Genomic DNA, 11,601 nt, shown 5'->3' on the forward strand with positions numbered 1-11,601 from the left:
TCAGCTGCGGTGTAGCCCCTGTGTCCCTTTGTCCTCACACCTCTCAACACATCTGCCTAGTTCCATGTTTTTTGAGGTTTCCTCTCCTAATGGATTCTTTCAAGCTGTCACACTGATCTTCAGAAAAGATTTTCAAAAAAAATGTACTGACTATGCCTGGCAGCCACTTTGCTTAGACATTCATACGTAGAGAACAGCTCGTGTAAGACAAGAGATGAGGAGAAAACAACATTTTAAAGTGCTGGTAAGGGGTGATAAAATACTCTCCTCTGTTCCAGTTATATAGTGAGTGGGCTGAGTCCAGACACCTCCTACTATCTGGGTGTGTGTGCAGTAGGCTTGCGGAACGTATCAGGCTCGCTGGCAGAGCTGGAGGTGCGGACAGCCAAGGATCAAGAAGACCACGCCCCAAGTGGGTTGACGGTGGTGGTCCGTGGCCGCCATGAGCTACACATCAGCTGGGGGGCTCCGGCAGCGCCTCTGGGGCGACTCTTTAACTATGAACTGCGTCTTAATGGGGCCGTGGCATACCTGGGCACAGAGCGGGTGTACACAGCTCGCTGGCTCTCTGCCAATACTGCCTACACCTGCACAGTCACAGCCATCACCTCCAGCGGGCGCTGCCAGAGCAGACCAGTCACAAAGAGGACGGCACGTGATGAATATGTGCACACTCAGAGGTAAGATTCCAGAGGAAGACCATGATCATGTGCGACTACTGTCATTTTACCTCAAAGAATGTTATGTCTCCATAGTTGGCGCTTTTTTAAAAGTTACTGATGTTATTAGCTGATTATGGTTTCAACTGAAATTGTTGAAAAATGAGTCCTTAAGTTATGCTTAATTTTATGTGCCTCATTATCCATGTGGCTGTTTATGTACTTCTAATGAATTTCTCCTTGTGGTTTTGATTGTCTGTGGGTCTCTCTTGTTTGCCTGTGTGTCTGCCTGTGTTTTCCCTGTCTTTATGTCTGTCTGTTTCTGTTGCATGCTGTCAGGTGTTTGTACTCCTCTAGTTCTCAGCTGTCTGTTCATACCCCTACCCCTCCCACACCTGTCAGACAGGTCAACAGGATTAGAGAAAAGGTCAAGAAGTCGCCATCCCCACGTAATTATCTACCCAAAGTCCGCCTAACCCTTCGGCACTACAGAGACCCTGAGAGCAATAGAGCCAGACTGAGGTATTACAAGACCACAGTAGTCTCTTTGCAATCAAAGTCAGAAAACTTAATCAAAGTGTAAGTTCAGTTATGTGTCCATCATTGGCTAGGTTTAATTTTTTTGTCCCCCGCGTCAGGCGTCCTTCAGAGCCAGTTCAGTCTCGCAGCCCTGACAGTCCTGAATTCTTGAACCTGACAAATGAGGTATCGTCTTTGAAAATGGATAGTTACTATCATCTAATTCACCACAATATAATCATCATATCCCAAAACTTTTGACATGGATGCTTGATTGGCTAGAAATTATAATAAAATAAGCAAACAAATTACTCTTCCAAGGAGGAAAAAAATATTATGCACAGAATTGGTTACATCTGTGTGTTTCTGCTTAATACATACCTCTGTAGAAGTCCGTGGGGCTTGTAACGGGATGTGATGTGAATGCCCTATTGAAGAGTGCCATAGACAAAACAGACCTGGGTGTGCATCCTGCTAACTCTACTGGGCAGCCCCTTCTGTCCTACCGAGGGAAGATTGACCTGAATCAACAGTATAAAGTCAAATCCCAGCGATCCCCAGACTCCACATATATCAGAAATCAAATCAACCAAGGTATGACACTAATGCTGAGATGGAGAAGTACACATGAGATTAATACAAATCAGATTAAGGTCAGAGAAGTTTTTAGATTTCATTATGTGGGATGAACTGATATCTAATCGATCATCTACCCAAAATGAATGGCAAGAATTAACATGTGGACCTCTGAATCCTGAGGAACTGAGTGTGGAAACACTGGTTTGATGAATGTTGTAAATGTTGAAGTTGCTCACAGGTTTTGTAGATAAGCAGTCAGGGTTATTATAAGAGAAATGTAGTACTCCACCTTATCCTCCACCTAACACACGCTGGTCTGGTGAGACCAGACGGTTTGGTCTTCCCAGAGCAGGACCCATAGACAAGGAGAGAATGTCTGTCACGGGCGTCTGCTGTATTGAATATCTGTCACTGTATAATCCCTATAAGATTTCTGTTTATGACATCACATATTTTTGATGTTATTAGTAACTCTAGTTTTCTTTTAAATGTTTCCAAAGATGTTACTTTAAAATGTTCCATCGTTCTACTACACCCATTTCCTGATTTTGGAAAAAGATATACACTTTTCAACAGTCTATGAATATAACTATATAGTTATATTTAAGAAATTACATTCCTCCTTGGATTCGCAGACAACTAATTCACTTGTCTTGTGTATTTGTGGGTCAGGTACAATAAAACTCATTCAGCCTGTCTCGTATACCTGGACTGAGCTGGACTGGACACAACATCTTCAAAACAGGGTACTCAGAGACAGGTACTGACTACAGGCAAATCGGTTGTGTAACCCTGTTCATGCTTCTTGTAATGATAAATAGCCTTTACTTTTTTAATACACACTGCTCAATTGTGTCACGAACAGGATCATGACAGGGACAAAGTTGCAAAGTGGGGTGAGAGGACATCACTGCAGTGCCACACCCTGGACAAATCGAAGTGGAAACACACCCAGTACACAGTTGCTAAAATGGACAAGCCCAATGGGCAACCCCAAAACGTTGAAAAGAGATAGGGAAACAACATAACTGTATAATATGGTGGAATGTATTCTGGGAATGGATTAATCTAAATGATCATATATTATTACCAGTGCCTCTGGCATCTTAAAAATACACTGTTAGCCTACTGTTACTGACACAGTGGATCACTCCACTCTCTCCAAAAAGAAACCACCGTAGTCACTGAGTGATCCTCAACAGGTCAGAAATTAGAGGCTGGACAGGTTGCTTCATAACGCCAAGTATAGCCAATAATGATGACACTGTAACCATAGCGGGCTGCAAGCATTAAGTGGGGAACAGACTGAACATTAAGGTAAACATAAGCAACTGTGCAATTCCATTAGATGTGAACATAAGTTATATGTTTAATATGTGGTCTTAACTGACTGTAAAGTTACATCAGACATGCACACACCTAGTGTGTTTTATATATTGTTAGTCAGTTAAGACCAGATGACAGCCTATAAAAGGAGGAAGTGTAAAAGGCTCATACATTTGTAGGTGTAATCTCTGTTACCATAGATACTGTTGGCATTATCCATACTGTATGTTTTACTAATGCACAAAGAGGGTGCCAAGAAGATTTACAATTCAAAAGAAAACATCTGCAACAATTATTATTTCACTCTCAAATGTAGTATGACACTGCTCAGTCTTGCTATTAGTTTCTGTCTGTATACATGCATCTGTTTGTTTGACTGTATATGGGTCTTTTGTCATTGTTCCAACTGTTGGAGTTTAAGTTTAAACTGTGAAAACTGAGGTTATTGACATGCTCTCACAGACATTTGTACTCACAGTGTCATTTTGGCCCTGCTGATCTTCTATGCAGGTGAATAGCTGGTGAGAGCTGAGAGGTGTTTCTGCCCTGAATAACATTTTTGTTTACTGTATGCTAAAGATATTTATGATCTCACAGATACTGGTTCTGTGATTACCAAAAACAGAAATTAATGTGCATCACATAAATGATTGTCTAAGTGTGTTGTCCCGTGTGGGTGTTTCATTTAACATGCTATACCATCTGTCAACCAGTGAGCTCATCTCTCCATCCGACATCACTGGTCTGTTTGTATTTATGCTGGTCCTGTGTCTCATATTCTATAAACTGATTAATGATCGAATTTGTATTTTCCCTCTTCCTGATGGTTCAGAGATCCTGTGGGGATGAGAGAACTCCAATTGTTTGTCCCACTACAGTTGTTCAGGACACCAGACCTGGAGTAAGCATGAATTTGCTGTAGTCGAATGTTTGAGCTTGTCAGCAATGGTTTTACTGCAGTCCCTTATTGTATGACCTTGCTCTCTTGTTAACTAACCTTACTGTATGAGGGAACCCATATCAAGGTCTATGTACAGTATTCATATGATGTGTGTTTGGTGTCTCTTCAACACATTTTTGAGAATCTTTGTAGTTTAAGTAGACGGAGGGAAAAGGTAAAGGACAGGACACCAGCATTCAAATATTTTGAAATCATTTTCTCCTGGGACTGCAGCACAAAATAGCTTGATATACTTGACATTATCTTGGGTGCTTTTTCTGATATTTCAATGAGATTAAGAGCAAACATGTTGATTACACCTTGTACTGAAATAAATTATCTTTCTATTTTATAATGCATTGCATTTCTTTTTACTGATAAATGCATGATATATTTATTATGTACAAAATTGTTTGCTGCCCTATATCTAAAATACTGCAACTGAGTATGAAGTAAAGGTATTTGCACAAACTGTCAGTGTCTGCTCACATGTGGTTGCTTGGTATCTACTGAAAAACTTAATATGGATTGTTAAATTACACCACTCGGCTACATTGTCATATCATAATTAGGCTTTGCCTGCTTAGATAAACCAGCGTTGGTGAACTTTAAGAGCGCACAAACTCTCAACAGTTAAGCGAGTTACGTCTCAAGGGGACGTCCAAGATGAATTGCTGCACGCAACTTAACTCTTTTAAAATCTCATGCTTAACTGCCAAGATCCACCGCTGTGTTGTTCTAGAGAATTATTTCAGAATTACATAAAGTTTGCAGCGTTTGTAAACAGTGTATTACCTTAGTAATTTTCTTCACAGACTATGTGAAACTTCCTGGCAAGCATTTGCGACTCCAGGCCACGTGATGTCGCCAGTTAATTTGAGCGCCTCACCAAATTTGCTAAACTCGTTTCTATCGTCCTCGCGGAAGTTAGATAACAATAACAAAGTGGTGCAGGTTGGCGTAGTGGAGGGTGCAGCATTTCTTCACCACAGAGGTGACAGTCACATATTATTGCAAGATGGTCAACCTAGGACTCACGAAGGTGGATGATGCACTTGTAGCAAAACATCCGGTACGTTCTGTCTCTGTTTATTTCTGTTTTTAAATTCAGTTAGTTTTAGTCCAGTGTTGTACAGTGAAAACTGCTGTTTCCCCTTGAGAGAATACATTTACAGTTTTCAAAGCCGCCGTTGACTGATGTAAATGATTGGTTAGGCTTTTACTAGCATAATCTTTCTACACCTCTACACCTGTGTTTTCTCAGGGTTTGGAGAGGTACGCTGCCTGTCAGTCCCATGCCTTTATGAAGGGAACAGGGAGTTTCATACTCGGTGAGGCTTTATCATTGATTGTGACTGTTGTCATGTTAATCAAGGTATATAATTACATTTAATTTAACAGGCATACTCTGAAAATATTCAGTCATACACTATAATCAAAACTGGCGTTTATTTTATTTATTTATTTATTTTTTAAAAAAATGGAATTTGGAGTAATATACAGTGTCCTCTGGCTTTTGCAAATAAAATAAAAATAACAATGAGAAACTGTCCTTGTGTGCAGTTAAGGGATGCTGCCATCACTGTTGAATGGAGATCTGTGAAGTGTGATTGGCTAGATATGATTCCAGAGCTGATGTGCCCTCTGTGTAAATCCCCATATTAATTTAACAGGTACAGCTAGTCTCTTCTTTGCACAAAGAGCTCTTCAGAAGCGACTCCCTTATGCCCTTCAGTGGAACCTGCTAGTGTCTATTGGTGAGAGAAGCATGAACAACATCAACAAAAGAAATACAAATAGTTGCAGTATCTGCAATATCTAAAAAAAAAAAAAATGTCAACTCACCTTTCTTGTAAACCTTATTAGCCTACTGCATAAAAGAAGAGCTAATCTATCATCCTACTATTTTTATATTGCTTTGTGTCAGCCATGATAGAGAACATCACATCTGATAAGAGAAAACCTTTTCTCTCTCCTTTCTGTGTTCTCAGTGGCTTCATCAGTATTCAGCTATTCGGTGACACGCTGGGAGACCATGAAGTGCACAGACTTGTGGTTACTCCTTGAAACAGGAAGCGTTCCTGACAGAAACCCACCAAGTAAGTGCACAACTCTAAGTCTAGTTTAAGATCATCCTGCAAAATGAATCTCTCTCAAGCAAGTTGTCATAAGGAGTTTTTTTTAACAAGTCACGATGATGATTTGGCCAATCATGCTCTCATTTGTCCGTGTTGTTTGGTTGCCAACAAAAATGACATAAGCATTTTGTTTTAAGCTTGAACAAAAATTTGTATGACTTCATTGATAAATATGTTATCCTAGTTTACACATGAGTTCAGTATAGGTGTTCTAATTGTGCGTACATGTGGACATAACTTCCCCAGAAGAAGAACCTCCTGCCTTGACAACACCGGCTGGCCCCAAAGTCACACAGTATGGAGATGTCATGGATTAACTCTCGAGGACCAGCAATGGATCCCTGGCCTTGTATGTTCAACAAACAGGCCAATATATTCTTTGGACTGATTCTGTTGGAAGATCTGTAACTATGCCAACGTGTGGCATTTGTCAAGGGAAGGTGCAGAGACTGACAGAGGGATAGGTATTGAAGCATTTTAATGGCAGAGTATCACTTCTTGGATCATATATGTATATAATCCTTGAAACAGCACCACCTATTGGTGGAGAGCCAACATGATTGCTGCATTTCATTTAAAGTCAGAGGGTGAGCTGCAAAGGAAACACAGAGTATGTTGAATTTTATGATTTAAATTTTGTCCTAATAAAGGCGATCTTATAAGTCCCACACAAAAAGTGGATTGGGCTAAAGATTTTTTTTCTTGGACTTGGAAAAATCTAAGTCTCTATATGTCCATGTAATGCAACGTGGATGTCTTCTCATTTACAGAATAACAGCATAAAGCAATAGTTATTTAGAGTTCAAGCCAACACAATCAGCACACAGTTTCTACTGGTATGTTTGGATCATTTTTTGAATGTTTACTCAACAAATTTGAGTAGATCAGCTTAAGGATGACTGTTTTCCCTGGACAGATGCGGTAACCTTTGCTTGGGACACAGATCTAAGCACTTGATCCTTACTGATTTTAATATATCCCCATGTAATCCCCTGGTATGGGTGACCATATGAATTGTGTGTGTGTGTGTGTGTGTGTGTGTGAGAGAGAGAAAGTGGAAGTCCACAAGTGACCTAATTTTCATTAGTGGATAAAACTGAAAATGTAGACAAAATGGTTTGCTTAGAAAGGTATATTCGTACAGCACTATATTGTTAGGTATTAATTATTTGCAGAGAATGTCTTTTGTTTTTAAGACATACGTTTATTTCCTTTAGCGTCTCTTGTTCCCATTTGGCATGTTTTTCTCTTTGTTTCTCATGCCTCTATGAATGCTCATTATGAATGCTCATGATCGGTCACATAGTCAGTGGCATTGCAATGGCAGTGACAGTTTCAGCATCAAAATCATTATGTCCCAGCATTCTAAACCTGAATACTGGAAAACAAACCTTTGAGGGATACACATTGTTTCTTACTTACATGAAGAAAAAAAAATAACGATTTTAATTGTCAACAGGACAAAAATAAATAAATAACAAAATGTTAATAATAGCAAGAGAAAACATGACCTCCAGTTATGTATTTCTTATCTCTGCCATAACCCTGTGCACTCCCAGTAACAGTGACATGTAAGAAGTGCATATGTGCATTCAGATTGAGTTGGAGAAAAATAAAATATCACCATCCTAGTACAGAACGTATCTATGAAAAATATCAGTTATATTTCCCATGGGCTTGGCTTGAAAGGACTTTTTGGAATGGTCGGTGAGGTGTTAGGGAGGATAGATGTGGTAGAGATGTTGAGATGTATGTCCTGGAGAGAAACGTTTCCCTGTCTGAGGTAGAAGAAGGAGAGATAGTCCAGTCCACAAGGCAACCAACACTTGAATTCTTGTAGAACAAGATTCAGGTACATGTAGTGATGGATCTTCTGTTTTGTACACTAAAGGTTAAGCACATGTATCCATACCAGCTTTTTACAGCACTACTGATCCTCATTAACCAAATCCGTTATCAAATTGTGATTGGAATAATGGATTATGGATTATATTTCCCCACAGGACAAACTTCAGTGGAACTTGTTTGGGAAATGACAGCAAACTCAATCCGTAGATCAGCTGTTAAAATAAAATTCATTCATTTTGGTCTACTTCATACTAGATAAAATTGCTTTAGTTGTTGCAGTTTGCAGTGTCTATCACTCAACTGGACACCATCTTACCTTTTTGTCATCTTCATTTGGCTTCAAACTGCAATTATGAACAACAAAAATATACGTTTAATAAACGTTTAATCACCTGGACTAATTCAAATCATAGATGTCTATAACTCATTTATGACTAGCCAAAATTCAAGTCAGCATATCTGTAATTGCTGGGATGGACTGGCAACCTGTCCAGGGTGTTTCCCCGCCTTTCGCCCGATGAGCGCTGGGGTAGGCTGCAGCACCCCGCGACCTTGATTAGGATAAGCTTTGAAAACGAATGGATGAGTGAATATCTGTAATGGATTTTTGATGTGTCATAACTCAAATTCAAGATGTCCATGATACAATTATAAGTAGTCATAATAATTATTCTAAAAATGTATAGAACCACATGTAATGCTTTTAAAGAAATCTTAAAAATTAATACACTGAGTAATTTTAGGTGTTCGTCTTTCTTTCTGGAAGGGATTATTAATTCATAATGTTCTTTAAAAATAAGAACAACTTTACCTCTGTGAACTCTATACTTAATACACATATATACATATGCTGCAGCAATATACACAGTGCTTCATATATTCTGTACGCGTAAGATGTTATTCTGGAGTTTATACATAATAATAATGTAATTATGACAAATTTGCAGAAAAGGTTTGTTGTTGGTGGTCGTGGTCTATGAAGGAGGGAAACCATGAGGGCAGGAGCAGTGGTTAAATCTCATTTGATCTGCCAGATCATCTTAATCTCTGGCAGTCCCACATTTCACCTTTGTCAAGTACAGACTCAAAACCCAGCAATTATCACTATTTGATTTTTTCAATAACTGAACAGTCCCCAAAAATGTCAATTTATATTTGGATGCATTGTGTATATGCTTTGCTATATACAGTAGGTAATAGTGGGAATAAGTAAAGAAAAATGCTGATGATACATTACTGAATAATAATAACTAATAACCACATTAAATGTCCGCACAGCATAGCTTTATCACACCAGACATCCTTACTGATTAGCTTAATCAAATCAACTAACCTCAATTCAGATTTATGGTCAATTTTACAGTGTGAATGAAAGACACTGATTTGTGCAAAAGAAGTAACCTTGGAATTTGTAATAATCTAAGAACTAATCAAAGTGAACTGTGCATAGCAGGATAAACAGAGCTGAGGTTTTGGCATTGGTGATTCCTGAGCACTTCAGACACAAGAAACTGAACTGATGTGACAAGCTGATCGGTGCCAACCCGAGACGGGGGGAGAGAATGAATAATATCTCATTACTATCTGTCTGAATTAATATGGATGAATGACAGACATAAAAAATGACAGCAATTTCCTTGAGCACAGTTGAACAACACCTCTTTTTTTTATAGCCGTGAGAGTAGAATAGTTGTATCACTAGTATCACAAGGCAATCAGTTATACTGCGGAACTGCTGCAACTGAGATAACTGCTTCCCCCAGGGACAATGTCAGACTGATGATTCAGTTATGATGAAAGACTGATCATGAATGCACGTGTCACAACATTATAAGATGGTGTTTGTCATGATGATTAATGATGATTCAAAAAACATATATTACCTCTACAAGGTTCAACATTACCAAGAGGCAAGCTGGTCATTGTACAGTTTTACAACGAAGACACAGCATGAGAGGTGATAACAGAGAGTTTTGTGCACATTATGAACGTAGTTAATCCTTGTCATGACCTAACTGGATAAAACTAAGACTTGTTTACTAAAACCAAAGCAACGAGGGCTTAACCAATCAAAGGGCGATGCTGGGGAAACAAAAGGTTCCTTTCCTCTCATAACTCCTGATTTGAGAAGAGGGATCAAAGTCCAGAGTCTGAGAATGGTGAGAGAATTCAAATAAACCTCTTAAATGTACTGTGAGCTAAGATTTAAAACAAGAACAGTGATCTTAAAACTTGCTATTGGTAATGTTTGTTAAAAAAAAAGAAATCACTTTCACAATTAGTATAGCCCAAAAAAGTCACTCAAAATGTAAAACTGGGAAACTCAACAAAAAGAGTGGTACATTGTGTTAGTGCCTCGTTATTTTATTTATTTTAAAAATGCTCTTCTGTCCTTAATCCTCACTCTTCTGTAACTCAGCTGATGCAGTGACCCAGCTCTCAAATCGTTCTCCACATGCACAGTGACATGGCTGAAGGGAAAGACAGAATTAGAGAGAGAGAGAGAGATCACATTTGTTAGCACGACAGAAAGCGCTGGCCAAGAGCTCCAAGCCGCATCCTCCACCCACCACCCCCTACGCCACATGAGCTTTACCTAAACACAACCCTGAATGGGCGGCCAGTCACCCCATGTATTAACAGCTATTCCAACAGTCATTCTCCTGCAGTATGGATCAATACTGTTACTCTCCCTAGGGCAAGCACAGCACCACAGTTAGTGCCTTGACACAAATGGCTGATACTGTTGCATAGTGAGCAGCTAAACCAAGGCAAACCGAGATTTTGAAGCGATGAGGTGTTGAAGGGACAGTTTAATCAATAGCTTAGCTGGCTGTAGCATTCCCGCAGGATGATTATGTTGCAGTGAATTCTTTCCGTATACGATAAAATATTTTCCATTGTTAAAGTAATCCAAGCCTGCCGATCTTCCGTTTGGAAGAAACTCGTCCCTTTGGGTCTGAATTAGTTTCCCACATAATGTTCTACTGGTTGCTGGAAATGTCAAATGAGGACTGGGTAAAACGTTTAACGTGCAATGTGTGTCTGACGGTCCACTGGACTGGTTAAAGTGTTATTAATTTTGGTTAATGATGGTCAAGTTTAATGTTATTACAGAAACTATTAGCTGCCACATTGTGTTACTGAACTCACTAAGAACGTCTTCCACTGGTCTTCCGAGCATCCGTCTCCTAGTGTCATATTTCAGAGATTTCAGACCAAACCACAGGCATTCAAATCCACAAAAGGCAAAACTCAAATTCATGTTTCTCTAGCTGCAACCAATCAGGGTGTGGGTGAGTCACTGCTTAGCCAATGGCAATATCGGTGAACAAGGCTGCGCAAACGTTTGAAGGGCGGTCCCAATGAAACTAAAATAATAGAGAAAGTTGTATGGAAAAGCTTTGGGAACTGCCTCTCGAGTCCAGATTTGAAACTCGCGAAAGCTCTGGTGACTGACACCTTGATATGAACGTGTGATCAGCATTAAGATATCAGTTATATCGAAAGAGACGGATAACCATTGTGTTTTTAACTTCATTTTTGGGTGACGGAAAAGTTACCTTTACTTTTGGTACGTCGGATGAACTTC

At 39.4% G+C, this 11,601-nt stretch overlaps 2 protein-coding genes across 3 annotated transcripts; both read left to right on the top strand.

The window, feature by feature from the left end:
- The first annotated feature begins 701 nt into the window (after positions 1-701).
- On the top strand, positions 702-2,785 carry LOC115806987 (uncharacterized). The gene is made up of 6 exons (XM_030767845.1): positions 702-709; positions 999-1,181; positions 1,298-1,364; positions 1,568-1,772; positions 2,430-2,517; positions 2,623-2,785. Exons 1-6 carry the CDS (start codon positions 702-704, stop codon positions 2,783-2,785), a joined length of 714 nt encoding a protein of 237 aa, XP_030623705.1.
- Positions 2,786-5,029: 2,244 nt separating this feature from the next.
- On the top strand, positions 5,030-6,829 carry tmem141 (transmembrane protein 141). Of its 2 annotated transcripts, none has more exons than XM_030769791.1 (5): positions 5,030-5,095; positions 5,288-5,354; positions 5,697-5,780; positions 6,015-6,122; positions 6,408-6,829. In XM_030769791.1, the coding sequence occupies exons 1-5, from the start codon at positions 5,042-5,044 to the stop codon at positions 6,476-6,478; spliced, it is 384 nt and encodes a 127-aa protein (XP_030625651.1). In that variant the 5' UTR covers positions 5,030-5,041; the 3' UTR covers positions 6,479-6,829. The 2 variants fall into 2 exon arrangements, with proteins under 2 accessions (XP_030625651.1, XP_030625652.1); XM_030769792.1 differs by having other exon boundaries at positions 6,411-6,829.
- Positions 6,830-11,601: the final 4,772 nt, after the last annotated feature.

This window comes from Chanos chanos, chromosome 3 (assembly GCF_902362185.1).
Source record: "Chanos chanos chromosome 3, fChaCha1.1, whole genome shotgun sequence".
Lineage (NCBI taxonomy): Eukaryota > Metazoa > Chordata > Actinopteri > Gonorynchiformes > Chanidae > Chanos > Chanos chanos.